Source organism: Elgaria multicarinata, chromosome 8, assembly GCF_023053635.1.
Source record: "Elgaria multicarinata webbii isolate HBS135686 ecotype San Diego chromosome 8, rElgMul1.1.pri, whole genome shotgun sequence".
Taxonomy (NCBI): Eukaryota; Metazoa; Chordata; class Lepidosauria; order Squamata; family Anguidae; genus Elgaria; species Elgaria multicarinata.
Genome location: NC_086178.1, coordinates 71,399,139 through 71,419,283, shown reverse-complemented (window position 1 = coordinate 71,419,283; position 20,145 = coordinate 71,399,139). Strand labels below are relative to the sequence as shown.

At 39.7% G+C, this 20,145-nt stretch overlaps 1 protein-coding gene across 8 annotated transcripts in view; it reads left to right on the top strand.

The window, feature by feature from the left end:
• The window catches only part of FGFR2 (fibroblast growth factor receptor 2), a 131,195-nt gene that overhangs the window by 75,827 nt on the left and 35,223 nt on the right, over window positions 1–20,145 (top strand). For 3 of the 8 annotated variants that reach the window (XM_063132743.1, XM_063132746.1, XM_063132741.1), the window contains 3 exons: window positions 6,678–6,868; window positions 7,678–7,822; window positions 13,546–13,749. In XM_063132743.1, coding sequence (XP_062988813.1) covers window positions 6,678–6,868; window positions 7,678–7,822; window positions 13,546–13,749 — 540 coding nt within the window. Of the gene's footprint in view, window positions 1–6,677; window positions 6,869–7,677; window positions 7,823–10,204; window positions 10,350–13,545; window positions 13,750–20,145 lie in introns of all 8 variants that reach the window. The other 5 variants (XM_063132748.1, XM_063132745.1, XM_063132747.1 and 2 more) reach the window with 3 other exon arrangements.

The window sequence follows — 20,145 nt, the reverse complement described above, 5'->3', positions numbered from 1 at the left end:
CAAAAATTAAAACCATTCAAAGTATAAAACAACAGTGTAAAACCATAATATAAAATACAATATAAAAGCTCAACCAGATCAAAACAGCAGCAATGCAAAATTATAAATTTAAAACACCACGTTAAAATTTATTTATAGACTGTTAAAATGCTGGGAGAATAAAAAGGTCTTCACCTGGCATCTAAAGGCATATAATGTAGGTGCCAAGCGAACATCCTTAGGGAGCTCATTCCACAGTTGGGGTGCCACAGCAGAGAAGGCCCTCCTCCTGGTAGCCACCTGCCTCACTTCCTTTGGCAAGAAGATTTCTTATTACTAGAGGTTCAGATTACAGTTTTAGTCCACCAGGCCTGAAAGAATACTTTTTAATATCCATAGGGTGCAATCCTATGCATGTTTAGCCAAAAAAGGATCATAGGACTCCCAGTATTCCCCAGCCAGTCCTGCCAACATACCTTGCACCCATATGCCCCTGCCATTTGGATATTTGGAGCATGTCAGAAGGGACACTATGTGCGTACTGATGTATACATGCAGAACTTGTCCTTGTCAAGAAGAACCCTGGCCCAATACTCTTATTGAGGAAATCAATGTACATATATTGGTGCAAATATAGGGCCCTTTCTGATGCATCCCTAACATGAGGATGGTGTGTGTGTGTGCTGGGCATGTTGGCAGAGGACAGAGCTATGACACCTCCCCTTACACATTTTTATGTGATTTGAAAGGGGTTTTCTGCATTTACATTCCATGTAGTTAGTGTAGATTGGTTTCATGCCAGTGGACAGTTTATCATGTGCAACTGCTGCTTTATTTAGGATCAGGAAACGTACGGATGGCAGTGTTATGCAGAAAGCCTGATTCATTTTGGTAGCATTTTCTGTGCTTATGGGCTTGCCATGTTCAGCGAGTCCAAGATCATCCAGTGGAGGACACTTGTTGTTAGATGAAGAAGCCCAGCTGGTTTTGTGCAATGCGTTCCTAAAATACCTACAACTTTGGAAACAGTTTTTACTTTTAATCAGTGGATTACATCTACGTAAACATTCACAGACTTACATGCTTCCTTTAAAATTTTAGAACCAAAGATTCCAACATCAGTTCAGCTGCTGTATTTCAGTTAAATTAGCATATGTGATTAAAAGTTAAATAGTTTCCAGTGGGGGAAAAAACATATAGTGTGTTACTGTTAGTATGATGGTGACTTTTTTTCCTATGGTGTTGGGGACTTCTTAAAAAAAAAATTTAAGGGCAAGAAGTAAGGTCGCAAAGGAAATCAAACCCTGATGTGGATAAATGAAACATGAGGCCTACTGACTTTCTAAAAACATTTTAAATAATATTCTCTAAGGTTTCATTTTGTACTAAAGGCAATTGTAATATGTTTTGGAAGATGGTGTAAGGTTTCCATTAAAGGGAGATCATGCTTGCTATTTTTTGTACCCAAAGAGGGGTAGGGGAGATGGAATTAGAGCTTATTTAGTAAAGGGCAGGGAATTTTATAAGTTTTCTCCAGGACTATAAAAATAGTAACTTATACATTAAACCACGATTTGCAATTTACATTTATTTTTCATTTATACCATTCCTACATCTGACAACACACAGAGTGGCTTTAGATGCGAATCATATGTGCAAAAAAATAGGAAGAATGGTGAAGTTGCACTTCCTGTATTCATTCATTAACTTCACTCTGGAAGGCAACGGGGTGGAAATTATGTGCTCTTACTGTCTTGGGAGCATATGTTGTACACATTTTAACATTTAATTTTTTTTACAATTTATTTAATTTTAAAAAGCTTGTTGTATTTTGTTTGGCTTATTGATTTGAAGAGTTGCTGTTTTACGTTATAATTTAATGTGTAATTTTATGGTTTTTAGTTTGGATTGTTTGTTTTAATGTTTACTGTCCTAAGATTCCTTGTGGAGAAGGCAGCTTATACATTTCAGAAATAATAATAATAATAATAATAATAATAATAATAATAATAAATAGAAATAAACATATATATCTTTCCATGGGGAAGTTTTGGGAGTCCCATGTTGGATTTACTTGTTTAATTTAAACTTGTCTCACTGATTTTTTAACATATATTTTTCTAAACTTCTCTGCTTTGATCTTTGTCATGCTGGCTTTATGTTACTGATTTTACCTGGCATTTAGTTTTTATTCATATTTTTTTATTTTTATGGTTATTGTTTTATGTCTATTGTTGGAAGCTACCTTATGAGGTCATTATCCTAAAAGCAAAGGTATAAATATTAAAAAATAAAACAAAGCATTTATTTATTTGATAAAATGGCACTCAAGGCAGCTATTTTTAAAAATATGCATTAATAATTTCCCACACACTTCTGGAATTTATCAGATATAGAACATCAAAGCTACCCAAAGTCGGGGCTCAGTATTTCCTTCATCAGCTCTTGGCTAGACTACTGCAATGTGTTGTGAGTGAAGCTGCCTTTGAAGACTGCTCAAAAATGGCATTTAGTCCAAAAAACAGATGCTGGGTCTTGCCAGTGCTTAAGGAGTTGCACACTGGCCTCTAGTCCTTTTCTGAGGAGAATTCAAAGTATGCTTCTGCTTAAATTTTTAATGCTTTGCTGCACAGGGATCTGGGTACCTGATGGACTGTCTATTCCCTTATCAACCTGCCTGTATATCTTTGAAGGTTGCCCCTTCCACTCTTGGGTGGGATAAAAATAAATAAAATAAATGAAAAATAAATACATCTGAAGTGTGAGATAGGTGGCAGCTGGGGTTGTTGATCCCTGCTTAATGAATTCTTTCCCCAGGGAGGATTGCCTTGTGCCTACCTGTGTGTGTGTGTGTGTGTGTGTGTGTGTGTGTGTGTGTGTGTATATATATATATATATATATATATATATATAAAATATTATTCCTAGGTAAAGACCTTTACAATTTCCTAGTTCTTTTAACAGCCTCCCAAAGCATTTTATGCTGTTGTTCTTTAATTTTTCTTCACTCTTATTGGTTGTTGTTTATTAATGTTTGGTATCTTATTATTTTTTAAACAAATGGGGACTGCCCTGGAAATACCAACTGAAGAGCAGTCTATAAAAATAAATAAATAACTGCACCACAAAGAGCACTGTCACCCCATTACCAGACCACTAGTATTTGGACCTTTGTTCTGAGATTTTACCAGTTTTAAGTCTGTTTGCATCCTTGAAGACAAGAAATGAGCTTAATTATAAATTAAGATTCCACTAAAAATGGGGCTCAAGGCAGCTAACAATAATAAAATGTGATTAAAACAAAAATCTTATTTAAAGAATAACATGAAAATAAATCCAGAAAAGCACAATTAAAATACATCAGTGAAAAGAAGTAGATAGTACCCAGTTACCTCCCCCCTTCAGGAACTGACCAGTTTACATGTCATAGGCATCTTATGAAAACTGCTCAGAGAGCTTCGGCTATGGGGTGGTATACAAATCATCATCATCATCATCATCATCATATAATAGGCATGCCTGCTCACAGAAGAATAACAGAGAGGAATCCAACCACTGGTGTGAGCCAGTGTAGTGGTTAGAATATTGGACTGGGAGTCAGAAGATCTGGGTTCTAGCCCCATTTGGCCATAAAACCCACTGGATGACTTTGTCCCAGTCACTGACTCTCAGACTAACCTTCCTCAAAGGATGGTTGTGAGGATATAATGGAGAGGAGGATGAGGACCTTATGAGCCACCTTCACAAGAGAAAAAGGGGAAAGATAAAAATGTAATAATAAACAAATACAAATAAAACCTCTCAGCAGAGACTTTGAGAGCCTGGGAGCAGCCACTGAGGAGGCCCTCTCTCGTGTCCTTCCAGTCGTGCGCCTGATGGTGGCAAGACCAAGAGAAGGGTCTCACCTGAAGATATTAAAATCCAGGCAGATGTGCATGTGGTCTTCCAGGTAGCTTGGTCTCAAGTCAACCATAACCAGGACTTTGAACTGGTTATGGATGATAAAGTGAAGCTGTTTTAGCAAAGAAATCACATGTGGCCCCTGTCAACAGACTCGCTGCAGCATTCTGTTCCAGCTGAAGTTTATGAGCAGTTTTCTAAGGCAATCCCATGTAGAGTGGTCAAAATGAGATCTGACTAAGGCAGGAACTAGAACAAATTGGCACACTAGCCTCAGCTGAGCAAACACAGTCCTTGACACTACTGAAACCTGGGCATCAAGGTTCCGGGCTGAATCCAGTACACCGAAAGTGCGAGCCTGAATCTTCAGGGGGAGTATAACCCTGTCTGGCACAAGCTGAATCCCTATTCTCTGATCTGCCTTTCAACTAACCAGGAATACCTCTGTCTTGTTTGGATTAAGTTTGAATTTATTTGCTCCCATCCAGCCAATTCCCTACATCAGGCACCAAGTTAGAATTAGAGCAGCTTCTTTAGATTGACTTGATATTCTCCATTCAGTTAGACCTCAGTATGACATCCCATTCTTAAATGGCACTTGCATAGAGTTAAGGCATACACACAGTTGCACATATAGGTGTGAAACAATTTAAAAACTGCACTGTAAGAGCCATGAGTTAAATGAGGCTCCTGATTTGTAGTACATTGCCTGAGCTGCATCAGTGAATAAATTCCCAGTGGGCATTTGCAGCATGCCAAATATATAGGGCTGTATGAAAGATTCCATTGTTTGGCAGCATTGTTATTTGCTATTATACCTTAGTGTTTTGCTTTTACGTCAATTTCTTGGAAGCCAACATGCTTAAGCCTGCAATACTTTATGTACTTATCTGGGAGTAAGTCCTTTTCAACTCAATGGGCTTACTTTTGAGTAGACATGGATAGGATTACACAGCATAACAGTCCATATGCCATTTTGGCATTTGGATGAATTTTAAGTATCACTATAATTAAGTGATTAAGTGATTACGCCTACCTGCATATAGCCTATTTTTGTAAATCAAATATTTACAGCAGCTACGCAGCGGCTCTTTGATCTTCTGTGAACAGGGCCAAGATCAATATTAAATTTACACACTGACAACAACCAATATGAAATAAGCTGCACTGCTTAGTGCAATCATTAAGAAATAACATTTTTTCTGTTATATGGCATCTCTCACACAGGACCATTTGGAACTTCTTTCTTTTTCAAAACAATGTGTTGACTAGGGAAGGAATGTCTGCAAAGAAAGGTTTTTCTCCCCATCCCCTTTGTAGGTTCTATTCATTCTCTGTCGTGGTCTCTGTGCATCACACATATGGCGCAGAGCCATCCTCGGAAAACTTCGATAGCTGAGGCGTTTTGGGTGGGAACCCCTCCCCCACTGCCTACTGCGCATGTCTAGAAGGGTTCCCGCCCATCCCCTCAGTTATCTTTCGACCACCATTGTGCCCAGCTTCGTAGGTTCTATTCATTGTGGCTTCCCAAAAGAAACAAACCATTAAAAGTGTGTGTGTGTGTATGTATAATCTAACCTTGTATTTAAGCACTAGTCTGGTAGTCATTTGACCACGAGGAATTGTATCCAGACGAATAAGTAGGCTGAGGGTTGGAATCCAGCATAGAAACCAAGCAGGCTCCCAGTAAACCCCCTCTTCCACTTCCAGCATAGAAATGCAGCTCTCCATCCTCCCTCTGCCACCCCCCAGCAGACTAGTATTCCTTTACAGGCTAGTAACTTCTATGGGCTTATTTACAAGGTTGATGTAATCTATATAAACATTTACAAATGATTTTAAAAACAATGGATTTAGGCATATGCAATTTGGCAGGTGGAAGTAGTCCCCTCTTCCTCACAGCAACCGTTCCAGCTGCCTGAAAATGCTACCCAGAGGGTTGGGAGGACCTGTTGAATGTGGTACACTTTGGTATGGGAGGAAGGGGTTTCCCCAGTAATTGGGCAAAGTTGATTTAAAAATGAAGGGGATATTTAAAGATCTTCTAAACAAATAAATATATCTGTAATGAGGCAGAACAAAAATAAAAATATTACTGTTCTTAAGACTTTAGATACTTTCTCATTTCACATATTGACAAGGGAAATCCTTAGCTCCTAATTCCTTAATGCTTTTACAAGACGTATGTACGTTTATGTTATAACAGTATGCCTCAGTTCACCTTATTGTGTAAGGTTTGGCAATAGCAACGTATATATTGACTTAGATTTAGAACACAAGATTATGCTTTTTTAAGTTGGTGAATCTGTGTGTGTGTGTGTGTGTGTGTGTGTTTGATTTGGTTTTAATTGTCATCAATCTAAACACAACTGAGAGGTGAAAACTGAATTCTCTCCCATTCCCGCCAATTCGATAGAGTATAAACCAACTGAACTGTGCTATTAGTTTAATGCCAGTATCGTTTCTGTGATATTAAAAAGTTGCTTAGTGAATTGTGCTTAATTGTTCTCTCCATGCAATGCGACCCTAGGCTCTGCACCATTTCCCCCCCTCCTCTTTAAAAGTGCAGTCTTTAGATAGCATTCCAACTGTAGTGTTCAAGCACCTTCTTTGAAGTGCAGTTTTTGTTCTACATTTTGGTTACAACATTATTTCAGTGAAGTCAGCCAACAGCCTTACAGGGCTTTTTGGCTCATGTTCACTAACAGCTTTCTTGGCAGCACTGTTTAGTTCTGCGTCTTTATAATTTCTCTCTTTTTTTCCCTCCGCCCCCCTTCTCCATCTCTGCTTCCTAACAGAACGATCACCACACAGGCCTATCCTACAAGCCGGCCTACCAGCAAATACCTCTGCAATTGTTGGAGGCGACGCAGAATTTGTCTGCAAAGTCTACAGTGATGCCCAGCCTCATATCCAGTGGATAAAACACATAGAAAAGAATGGAAGTAAAATTGGGCCAGATGGATTACCGTATCTGGAAGTTTTAAAAGTGAGTTATTGTGTCTTTTTGAGACAATCCGTAATTCTTTTTGTAATATTAAAAAGATTGTTGAAACTGGAATAGAATTTCTTTTAATGACCCAGAAGCTTTCATCCTTGCCGGCACATAAATATGCTGGAATATGGAGTTGTCAGTTAGAGTTTAGACTCTAAACAAAAGCAAAAGTTTGTTCCACGTTTCACTTTCCAGAAACCATTTTATCTGTCTGCATGATTGTTTGCTTATTTTTCAGACATCATGATCATTTATTAGGAGGATTGCAGTGCCACTATCTTGACATCACTTGTGATTTATTCATTGGCAAAGACTATCCAAAATAAACCAAAGAAAATACTCTGTCTTTGATATTAAGAGGTTAGGAAAACATTGAAGGTCCTTCTGTAGTGACCATATTGGCTGCCAAGAGATGCTGGCAAGGCTGGGTTTTCTGTATGTCAAAGATACTGTGATGTCAATTTTTCACCACCTTATTCTGAAATGTCCACAGGGCAGTTGGCAGCTATTTTAAAGTATGCCTGATTTTGTTACAAAGGAGCTGCTCATTTTAAAGTACTGGGTTTGGCTTTTGTTTTTTTTAATGAAATTAAGTGGTGGAGCCAGGCTTCTAATGAATTGGCATCCTGAACTGTTCATTTTTTGTAAGAAAACTTTGGTCTTTTAAAATAAGTACAATATTTCTGTACTGGTATTTATGCTAAATGGAAGACGTCTTTGAGTGTTTTGGTGGCGGGACCATGTTGGTGTTAACATTTGGGGCAGTAGTTACATTGTTCTCCTGTGTTATTGGTCTGTTCTAGCATTCGGGGATAAATAGTTCCAATGCTGAAGTGCTGAAACTGTACAATGTGACTGAGGAGGATGCTGGAGAATATATTTGTAAGGTCTCCAATTATATAGGGGAGGCCAACCAGTCTGCCTGGCTTGTGGTTCTGCCAGATAAAGGTAAAAACGTCTGTTAAAGAAAGCTGGATGTAGAAGCTGGAAAAAATTGGTGCTTTGGGACTCTGCAGGCAGCTTGTAGGATAACTCCGTGACCTTGGTGTATTTATAATCCTCTCTTGGAGATGCAACTGGTGTTACTCCCAGTAGCCATGGAAAAATTCCCACAAATACTGTGTGTGTATTTTTAGTCATCTGTTTTTAATCCTTTTGTATTCTCTGTTTTACTTTGAGGTATTGTTTGTGTTCATATATATTTGTTCTCAGCATAATCTGAGTGATTCTGACCTGGCCACTCTGAGCCTTTCTCACTTTTGCACATTTGGCTTCTGATTCTTAATCTAGGTACATGATGGCTTAGTCATTGTTCTGGAAATCACAGCTACTATCTGGGACCACATTAGGTGTCATTGTGTGTGCTATATGTACCTGACTTCCCACCCCACCCCCAGTCTAGTAGCAGACTGGTTCGGAATCTCTGTAGACCCATCCACCTGAGGATCCAGTACACAATATACTGGATCACCAGCTTTACACAAGCACTATGTATCCATGGTATTGGGCTTCAGCTTGATCTTGTTAATAGTGTGAAAATATTTCTTAGTAAATGGCCTTTTTAAAAGGCAGAGCAAAACACGTAACGTTTGAATATGTCATATATGACAGATAAATTATTTTATTCCCATCTTTCTCATGGTCATTTGGTATGGATCCTCTGTTATATAGAGGTCTTAATCCCTCATGTCGCAATGTAGCAATAAAGCTACTGTGTTGACTATTCTAGGCCAGGAATTTTTTTTAATGTTATATTTCCTTAATTTGGGCTTTAAATGGTCCTATTGTTTGACTTCTCTGTACACTTAATAGAGTTATGCCACATTCACCTCAGAATAATGTTAATATTAAATGCAGTGTTGTATCTCACTACTCTTGCTGACCCATATCAAGTCAACCATTTTTCTGGATAAGGTGAAATGTTCAGTTTTACACACTTTTGGTCACTATGAAGTAGATGTCACAAAGTGTAGATCTATCACAAATGGGCACACCCAGACAATGCCTCAGATTTGATTCCCATGACTACTTGAGGCAGTAGTGACCTGTTTTTTCTTCAGGCACATTAATTGCTTTCCTGTGATTGACCTATGTTTGGGTCCATGATGGGTTTGTATAAACTACTTAAAATTTAAATCTCAGGCTTGATTCATATGACTCCTTGAGGTAGCTTGTGTTCTCAGACCTAGGCATTAAATAATATGCTAGTAGATAAGAAAATTCTTGAGGCTGTGTTTAATCCAGGTTGTAACGAGCAAACCACTTTTTATCATTCATTTAATGATATTTATGATTTGCTTTCATTTAAAGACATGTCCAAGCCATGTCAAAAAACAAAATATAAGATCAGAACTAAATACTGTATAAAATTACTGTACACAGCTTGCCTTCCTGGGAATGTTTGTTGGAAAAAGTATGTTTTAGTAGGCACCAAACCCCCAAAATGGTTAGTGCCTGTCTCATTAATAACGTTAGGGTGGTCTGGAGGTTTGGTGCTAAGAAACTGAAGGCCCTATTCTGAGCCATCATGGACTGGACTTCCAAAATCTTGGGACACCTCCAGGGGGGTATCTCCTGTTGAGTCCAGCAACTGAACAGGCAGGTAGGGTGAGACAGTCTTTTAGGGAATTTGGTCTGGAGTTGTTTAGGGCTTTGTAAACAAGTATCATGACTTTAAACCTGGCCTGGTAGCACATAGGCAACCATTGCATTTCCCTCAGCATAGGTGTAATATGCTGGCTGGCACAAGCTCTTCTCATTACCAACCTGGCTGCACCATTCTGCACCCACCACAGCTTCCAGATCAACCTTAAGGTAAAACTCATTGCAGTAATCCCATTTTGAGATTACCAATGCATGGGCCATAGTGGTCAAACTATTCCTGTTCAGGAAACTAAATAAATACTTTCTTACTTTTAATTTCCTCATTATAAGTTTCTGAAATTCCCTTTTCTTAATTTGAAGGCCATCTTAAGTGACAGTTCAGATGGTCCTTATTTGTGTTTTTCTGTGTGTTTGATCTTTCTTTGTAAGTTAAGACCTTTTCATTCAAACGTTTTGTGGGTGAATTTTTCCATGTGGTTTGATTGCATGCATAAATAGGTGGTGAGTGTAGGTTTGGTGAAGGGTGTCGATGATTCATTCCTCTCTGAGGTGAGCTGGGATCTCTTGGTAAACGTCTCTTGGTTGAGGGCTTTGTGGATGGGATCTCCCCCACAGTGGCACACCGTTTTTTCTTTCGAAGTGCCAAGCTTCCGTGGTTCCACTTCCCATCCACAAGAATTCCTAAAATGTCTAGCTTTTTCTCTTGCTTCCCCTTTTCTTTTCTAGGCTGCCGGTGTTAACACCACGGACAAAGAGATTGAGGTTCTCTATATACGGAATGTAACTTTTGAGGATGCTGGGGAGTATACATGCTTGGCGGGTAATTCTATTGGGATATCCTTTCACTCTGCATGGTTGACAGTTCTGCCAGGTATATACTGCTATCTTTCAGTGGTTTCCCTCCCCTCCCTGCTTCATTGTTGATTGCTATCAAATTAGCACAGCTTCTGTCTCAGGAATGGGCTTTCAGTTTCCTGTTAAAAACAAACAAATGTGTTTTCAGCAAGACACTGCACTTCAGCTTAAAAATACGAACTGAGGTGTTTTCAAATTTTATTTTAACCATTTCTCAACTGTTTGAATGTTCATTATAAATTTGAAACAAAAGATTTATAGTGACACTTGAAATAACTGAAGTCATCAATCATAAACTTCTCCCTGAAAGGAATTCAAAGTTCCCCTGAGAGGTTTAGAATTGTAATAGCAGGTGGGGGTTATAAGCAGCATTTTATCAAAAAGCCTCAACTCAGTCAAATTGCCTGGGTTCATATTTCTGTCTATGAGAATTTGCTGTGCTGAAATGTGATTACAGAAGCAGTGTTTTTACATATCTTTGGAATCAACTTGGTGTATTCTTTAAATACTGCATGTTTGAAGCAAATGGCTACTAATTTGCTTTTTCTGCAAAGCCTGTCTTGTCATGCTTGAATTGATGTTGTTTCTGTTTTAAGCAAAAACACACATTAATGCACTTCGCTGCCTGAAAATGGTTGTCTGTCAGAAAATATCATTTTAGATATCTGCTCTAATGAAACCTTCTTGCTTTATAAATGCTTCATAAAGCGCAACTGCCTTATTATTCATTTTGAAGAAACTTTCACAGTTTGTAACTTTCTGGTCAGTATATTAAGTGTTAAAATTTAAAAATAAAAATACCTTGCATGTGCATTATTGTTCCTTGAGTATTGTGCTGCTATATGAATTCTTCTCAAAGTCTCTAGGTTATTTCTTTCCCCTTTGTGTAAGAGACAACCCACATTACTACCCTCCTTAACTATTAACCTTTGAGGCTTACAAGGTGCATTCATCACTAAACAGGTAGTCAGTTATTAAAGTTGCTGTTGCTTCTGCTTGTAGACTTCTTTCCATATTTGCAAGTGCTTAAGCACCACTTCTTAATCAATTTGCTGGAATGAAACATTAACACAAGATAGGATGTAAGAATGAATTGCAATGTGCACTGCTTGTGTCATGACCAGTTTTTGATGCAGGATGATGATGATGACGATGACGATGACGATGATTGAGATAAGGGCATAGGGTCACATTATGTAAACTAACAACCCTGTTAATGTTTTGCAACAATTATATCTCACTTGCTATCAAAGAAAACAACAACACAGACTAAACCAAGGTGTCATTACTGCAATGTAAATAAATGGTAATACAGTCCTGTCAAAATTCTTTAAAATCATCATCATAATTAATATAAATTAATTGAAAACAGGAAATCACTTTCATTATCTAAAGAATAACCACTGTAAGCTAACTTTGCCATTGTTCGGTGCCAGTCATGGACTGAGAAAACCATGATATTCTTCAGATAGGCTTAGCTAAGTACCTACCTATCAGTAGATGTGAATGCTAATTTTCAGAAACTAACTTCAAAGTATTCTCTCTGGGTATAATTGTAGATTTTGACATGGACCCCAGGGATATGCACCTAGTAAACTACCAGTAACAAGATGCATTCTCACAATTCCCTTCTCCTCTCACAGGACAGTAACAGTACTTAAATGCAAACTTTTCTGCAGGATGAGGAACAGTGCCAGTATTAAAATGCGTAGTGCCAAATTTACCTGAATTCGGAAGCTTCTAGTCAAGCAAAAATAGACTAATTTTAAAGAAAACTAAAAGAATTTTAGGGAGTTTAGGGTAACTGCTCAGAGACATTTTGTACAGGCATTCCTAGGTCACCACCAAATTTTGCCCAGAGTGTAAGCCAGATGCTTTTGCCAGAACCTCAACATTCACCTTAAAGGACTTTGAGGAACGATAAAGGACTTTCTGTAAGACTGGCAAAAAAATCTCAAAGAATTCTAGATACAACACAAAAGTTTCATTCTTGGGCAACTACACACATAGAGGCCATAAACAAAAATCAGGCTTCCCATTCTCTAGTAGTCCAGAAATTAAAGCATGCTGGGCTGTTACACCAGCCTGAATTTTGAGTGATTCTTAATCAAGGTCACCAAGTTGAAGTTGCAAATATAGGGCAGGGTGAAAGTGGTCAGTCTGCAGTTTTCAATGGACCAAAGAATTAATTAGGGACTTAGTTCATACTGACTTTAATTCTATGCCTACTTAGAAGAAAACCCTACTATGTTCAATGGAATTACACCTACGATAGTGAGCATAGGAAGGTGCTGTTTGGCATGAATTTTGGCACTTTTGTGAATCCTCACTTAAATGACAAAACGTGTCATATAGAGGTGTCTTTCCTGACCCAGGAGAAGTATTTGGATGCCTAAGCCAGGCTAATTCATGCCTAAGCTTTGTTGTGCTTTGGTGTCCCATAAGCCCTGCTTTTCAGCTAGCTAATTCAGTGCTTGTTTGGTTTTCACTGTGTGTTCAGGTGGCTCAAAGAGTTAAATACAATGGTCTTGAAAAATTATTTTGCTAAACCTGTCATTTGCTGCAGGCTAAAGATTGGGAGATTGGAATAAATATTGATTCATCTGGAGTGAATTATGTGCCAATTTTCCTGTCTCAAGCAGCTTGGCGAGAGAGAGAGAGAGAGAGAGAGAAAGAGAGAGAGAGAGAGAGAGAGAGTAAAAAGGTGATCATAGACATCATTTCAATATGTAGCCTTTAATTTTAGAAGTTAAATAGGATCGGCTGTTAACACCACAGTGCTTTTGAGCAGAAGTTATCTCAAAAGGCTCACTTAGTGAGGTAAACCCAACAGGCATTGAGATAGCTTGAAAAGGGCCCTCGGTGCCACCATTTTCTCACTGTGGAACTCTTCAGTGTTCTGCATCTCATATAGTTTGTGTCAAGCCTGATACAGTACTCAGTGGAGGCTGGTGGCTCTGACATCAGTGGGGCAGTGAATCCGTTCTGGGTTTCAGTCCGAACAGCAAAGCACCTTGGATAACTCCTTGAGAGTTCTGACTGGTTCTGACCTAAGCCCGGAGGGGATTCACCACCCCTCTGACACCAGCTTCCACTGGAAGTGCTACGTTGTTTGATATGCTGTGCTGCTGATCTGTGCTTTTTCCCCTTCTCTTTTTTGATGCATCCTAATTCTCTCTCCTGACTGTTCCTCCTTCAAACTTGCACTCTAGCTCCTATAGAAGACAGACCATACCCCACATCCCCAGACTACCTGGAGATAGCCATTTACTGCGTAGGAGTCTTCCTAATTGTCTGCATGGTGATGACAGTGATCCTGTGCCGCATGAGATCCACCACCAAGAAGCCAGACTTCAGTAGCCAACCTGCTGTGCACAAGCTGACTAAGCGCATTCCTCTGCGAAGACAGGTAACAGAAAGTAGATAAAGAGTTTAAAAAACCTATTACCCTTCCCTTAAAAAAACATGCCAGCAGATCCTTTTGTATAAGACTCGTGAGATTCTGGTCCTGGAACCAAAGTGCTCAGAATCTGCAGCTTCCTGACTCAGAAGTCCTAACCTTTGGGCTAACCTTTGTAATGACTGAATGGTGAAAGAAGGGCTCTCTGCATGAGCTCAGAGTCGCCGTGCTCGTATGCCGATGTGCTAATGCAGAGTAAAGTTGTTCCACATAATGTTTCATCAAGGGGATTCCAGGACCTAGCATAGATTCCTGAAACCCATCCTGGGTTCCGACACCAATAAGCCACCAGCTAAAATAAAGCACTAATTTCAGGGCTGTTTAATGTCTGAGCAGATACTGTTGGTATGGTAAAGTTAAGGAAGAGATATTAAATTTCCAGTGTGAAATGAGAGCAATTGTTGGTATTGTAGTAAAAATAAAAAGAAGAGACAAAAGAGCAAATTTCCAAGTGCCTTCCTTTGAGCTGCAGTCTACAAGAATAACTGGTGCCACAGGCATAGGAATCGGGGGGGGGGGGGGGAAGCACATTTTCTTCTTCAGAACAGGAATAATTCTGCTTTGCTTGTGCATGTTTACACAGCAACTCATGTCACAGGGTGAGAGTTGTATTTTCCCCTTCAGTGTTTTCTCCCTTCCTGGTGTTCCAGTAATCTTCTGCAGAGACCTCTGAGATTTGGGACTATGTATTTTCATAATGTATGTCCACGTTTGGAGAGGAATAATGTTTTGGGGGACAGAGGAAATACTGGGCAATTCACAAATATCATGATCCAGCAATATTGTGAAATTGAATACTTCTACCTTGAATAAATCCCTAACTTGCAGAAAAGGGCAACTAAAATGATTAAAGGGCTGGAGCAACTCCCCTATGAGTGAAGGTTTCAACAGCTGGAACTGTTTAACTTGGAAAAAAGTAAATAATAATAATAATAATAATAATAATAATAATAATAATAATATATTTCTTACCTGCCTCTCCGATTGGATCGAGGCAGGGAACAACAATAAGTATACAATAAGTATAAAATACATACAATACTGATTAAAAACATGGTATTCACTGTTTAAAAACATCCTAAAAGCGTCCTAAAAACATACTAAAATATCCTAAAATTCTACTGGATAGGCCTGCCGGAACTAGGGTAAGGGGAGACAAGTTAAAGGTGTGCAAAATCATACATGATGTGGAGAATGTGGATAGGGAGACATTTTTCTCTCTCATAATACTAGAACATGGGGTCATCCCATGAAGTTGATTGGTGGGAGATTCAGGACAGATGAAAGGAAGCACTTCTTCACACAGCGCATAGTTAAACTGTGGAACTCACTGCCACAAAGTGTAGTAATGATGGATGACCACCAATTTGGATGGCTTTAAAGGGGGGTTAGACAAATTCATAGAGGATAAGGCTATCAATGGCTACTAGTCCTGATGACTAAGTGCAACCTTCAGTATGAGAAGCAGCATACCTATGTAGACTAGTATATATTTTATAGCTTGCCTACGGATGTCTTGTATCTTGTATATCAGTGAGGTCCCCAAGATTGATAAGGCTCCATTGCCTCCACCTTCAGCTAATAGTACCACATTGCCTCCACCAATGGGGGTGAGCTTTGTGCCCCACTCTTCCCCCCCTCACATCGCAATGCCTCCTCTCCCCCCACCCCATGGCTAGGCAAGCCAGATACAACCTTAAATGTGCACATCAAACATATCTCATTCCCTAAGCAGGAATCACTGACAGCCCATAAAGTTAAACCATTTGTTAGCATTTGTGCATTAGCTTTGGGGTTTTGTGCTCCCCTCGCCTCTATTCTTGTCCCCAGCACAGTTGTGTAGAGGAGATTGGAACTACCTGCTCCCCTTTTTCAACTAATGTAATTATTTTATTTATTATTGCATTTATATCCTGCCCTTTTTCCTCCAAGAAACCCAAGGCAGTGTACATAATTCATATCTTAACTGCCCAGAGAGCTTCGGCTATGGGACAGTATACAAGTGCAATAAATCCTCCTCCTCCTCCTCCTCCTCCTCCTCTCCACTTTATCCTCACAACAACACCCCTGTGAAGTGGGTTGGGCTGAGAGTCTTTGACTGGCCTGAAGTCAACCAGTGGGTTTCCATGGCCAAATGGGGACTAGAACCCAGATTCTTGAAACAAGACATGATCGTTATCCATGGTGTGAAGTTGGCTTGTTCCAATAAACTAATACTTACCACAGTTCCTGATTCAAACATAATGTACCACAGTTGTAAATGGAAGTATTTTTTTCTGATTTCCCCCACTTTTTGTGGGGTGGGGGAGGATTGTGCCTATTATGCTGCACTATATTAGTATTATGTGCCATGAGACCAGTGTCTGTCTGTCCCTGGAAAGTCTCCTAAAGCTTTCAATTGATTTGTACCCACAAGGTGGCAATTGAAGTCTCATGGTGTGGGTCAATTGTTCTGTGATTTAATTCATCCTAATTAAGGACCTTGGAATTCAAAATCAAAGGCTTCCTAATTGCCCCCAATACTTTCATAGCTGATAGAAACTGACCCGACACTTGTAATATTAAGATGGATTCCCTGTGATGTCAGAGCAGGTCAGTGATATCAGAACAAATCTGCAAAAGGTAGGAGAAAGTGAAAATGGAGAGTACAAGAATAAAGAGGGAGGTTCATGAACATTACCTCGAAAGAGTAGTTATCCCACAGTACTTGCTTGTTAAGTAATCTTTAATTTATTCTTTTACACACTTCATATGTATATCTAGAAGTGTCTATAATGTGCACATGCATCTATCTATGTCTGGAAAATTTAAATGTGGAATTGTTCTCTACTAAAGAGAGGTTTCAGCCTAAGTCTACTTAGGTAGGGCAATTTGTATTAGGTCATGAATAAAAAGAGATTATTGGACTGTGGCTGGAATGAAAGCATCAAGATGACCTGATCATGTGGTGATGACAGAGAAAATACCATTGGTATATAATACATCTGTCAGTAGTCAGACCATGGATCATCATAAACCCAACATTTTCCAAAGGGCAGTTATCCCAGACTGTTGGTTTGTTAAATACTCTTTCATCAATTGTCTCTTCCTTTGCCAACAGCAGGGTTTACTTTCATCATTTGTCATGCAGTTGCACAGTGGAACTCCAATATAGAAAATGTTTGTAAAAGACATTTTAAAACAGTGTGCACTGCAAGCTTAAGTTCAACATGATGCATAATTTTCCATGTTCTTGATTTCCTGAGCAGATGGCTTTTAGTTTCCTTGTATTTATATTCTTATCAAGAAAAATTCCCCATTAGAATAATCTGTAATTTTCTGCCATTAGCTGTTAAATTTTGGAGTGCTTCTATACGTTACTTCATGTTTTCAAGTGCTGTCGCTGCTAAAATCTGATTTGTAAAAATATCTACTGTATGCACTGTAAGAAAATATACTCTAATTTTCATAGTTTCAATCATTTTTATGCTCAAGTTACCCCACTCCCAAAATTCAACCCTGGAGCATCAATCAAAGAAATTATGGTTTCCAGAGGCCAGGGCTACTTACATTTTCAGTTCGTCCTACTCCTAAAAGTAACTATTTGGTTTCTGTACATTAAGGGTTAGGGTTTCATACTTTTTGCTGTAAATCTGAAAGAGCTAGAAAAACAGAGGGTGTTTTGTTTAACTGGCATGTGTTACTGGGTTAGTTGAATAGATCTTTTTTGTTGGAATATGCTGCATTTTTTTCTCTCCAAAGGCTTAGTTGTATTTCTGAAACTTTTTCCCTTTTCTTTTGAAATCTTGGAAAGATTTGGTAGTAAGCATATATTTATCAGTTCAGTTAAAAAAAAAGCTATGGAATGCAGAATGGTTCTTCCTTGCTTTTATGTCACATTAGGAGTAAATAACCTGATTACCTTTGAACAGGGTTTAAGGATCAATTCGCTTAGGTGACATTTGGAACTCATAGTGAGTAAAAGATATGAAGCAGACTACCAAAGTAAATTGCATGCCATATACTTTGGGGCTTATGTGAAGTAGTGCTATAACATAGACAGGAAATCACCTGTAACATTTTAGGTTTCTCAGGATGATGTATGCATCAAAATCACCACCAGAGTGAGTGGGCCATTGTTTGTGATACAGATTTTTATTGAGTACTATAGGCTTTGGGGAATTCACTGGTGCTGAAACATATACTAGTAGAAAGCAGTGATCCAGCAAACATGTACAATTTCTTTGGTAGATTCAAATGGTGGAGTTGTTTTTTTTTAATCAGTTTAACTTTATTAGAGCAGTGTACTGGAGTTATAAAAATGTAGATTTTTACCTAAAAATGCATATAATTGCGACATAAACTCAACATCCTCAAACTGGAAAGTGTTATTGGTTGGTAAAACCTCTCCTCCTAAGAATTTGAGATTAAAATCTACCAACATTATTTTAAATGAGAATGTGTCATAATTTAAGATTCCAGAAATATTTCCTCTAAGAGGCCCAAGAGCTTTTAATTTATTATAAATGACTGGAGATCCGAGCGTGTTGTTATACTGCAGTCTTTAGTGAGGCTTTAGGCTTTGTGACCCCAATGTTCAGATATATGTGTACAACATTTGCACATCTACCTAGTGCTTTCCCTCAATATTTTCATTTAATCCTTCTTTCCTCCCCCACATCTGTTTTTCACTGTTGTGGAGAAAGCTGCGAGTATTACCAATACAAAGGCATTGTGTAGCTATTCCATATTTTCCTCATTAACAGATTATTTTTGTGGTCAGAAAAAGTCTGGAAGAAATGTTGGAAAAACATGGGAGGGATTACAAATAGAATCTGGAGCCCCATAAAATTCCATGTTTGAGGCACGATGATTGCACAGTAAAAGCTTCATCTGGAAGAAAGATTCCATATTGAATTCTGAGATTAAAACTTGATATTAGATTTAGGCTCTTAGACACATACTTTATCTTTCATATAATTATTTTGTTATATGGAACAATTAGATGAAAGGTCTGAAATGTTTGTTCTGAACTTATCTGAGGGAACTTGTACTATATGACTCCTCCACACTAGAACCCAGATCTCCAGGGTCCCACTCTAACTATTACACCATACTGGCTCTCAAAGTCTGATCTCAGAGTAACCAAATACCAACCTCGGATGAGAACAATTTTTTTCTCAAGCCATTTAGGAGAACTGTTGGTAACTTGAAAGCCATAGAGAAACCAACAGGGCATGTCTAAATCAAGTGGAAGACCTTCTCCTAAGTTTTTCTGTAGAAAGTGTCCTTCAAATCACTTTAATTAAGGGATCCCCTGTTAAAAACCATGCTACTATATAAAACATAAAGGAACATGTATCACTGGAGCAGATGTTACGGTGAGTGGAGGCAAGAAATAAAGAGACGACACAAAGTATTGGATTTAAACTGGGCCGCATTTATTAAGTGATCTGCAAGGTGAAATTCCAATCCTAAGAGGGCATCCTGAATCAGGCCTCTTAGCAGGTCTGTTCTTCATTTGGGCGAGCCACTCGCCACCTGTCGGTTGGCGCCTGGGACTTCGCCACCCCATGGGCTTCCTCTTATGGGGTAGGGAGACCTTCCAGTGTCGCTGCAGCACAGGCCGCCTGGCTCTGAGGGCCTTGCTAGACGACGGAGTAGTCCGGTGTGAGCCCTGGGCCAAACCCTGTGTGTCCAGATGACGCACAGGGGATCCCGGGCTCAGGCAGGGGTAACCCTCCCTTGCCCCGGGATAACTGGCACCGTTTGTGGCCTGGTACTTCCTGCGGTCTCGGGCTGAGGCGAGTAGCCGGGAAAAGCTGCGGGTGGCGCACAGTGCTCTGCTGGAGCGCTGTGGCCATCAGGGCAGGATGGGGAGGTGGGGGGAAACCGGAGCCAGGGGGGATGGGGGGAAAACCGGAGCCAGGGGGGATGGGGGGGAAACCGGAGCCAGGGGGATGGGGGGGGAATCGGAGATCGCGGGGTATGGGGGGAATTGGAGATCGCGGGGTATGGGGGGATCGGAGATCGCAGGTGGGCAGGGGGTATTGTGGCTGGGGGGGAAATCGGGGGCAGGGGGAGCGGGGAACTCCTTTTTTAAAACACACACACACACCTACCTTTGCCAATGGTGCGCTTCTGCACACCTGGCCCTTTAAGGAAGTAACAATATGGAGGACACGATGGGGCTTTCCTACAGCCCGTCGCGTCTGATGTCTGGTCTGGAGCAACGGCCCATGCTACTTGTAGCGTGGGCTTGCCGCTCCTCGAGCATGGATTCCCAGGTAGGTCTAGCAAGGCCCTGAGTGAGAGAGGAGGGTCGGCCTCAGAGGTAACCTTTATCTCTCCTGCCAGGCCGCTAGGCTCAAAG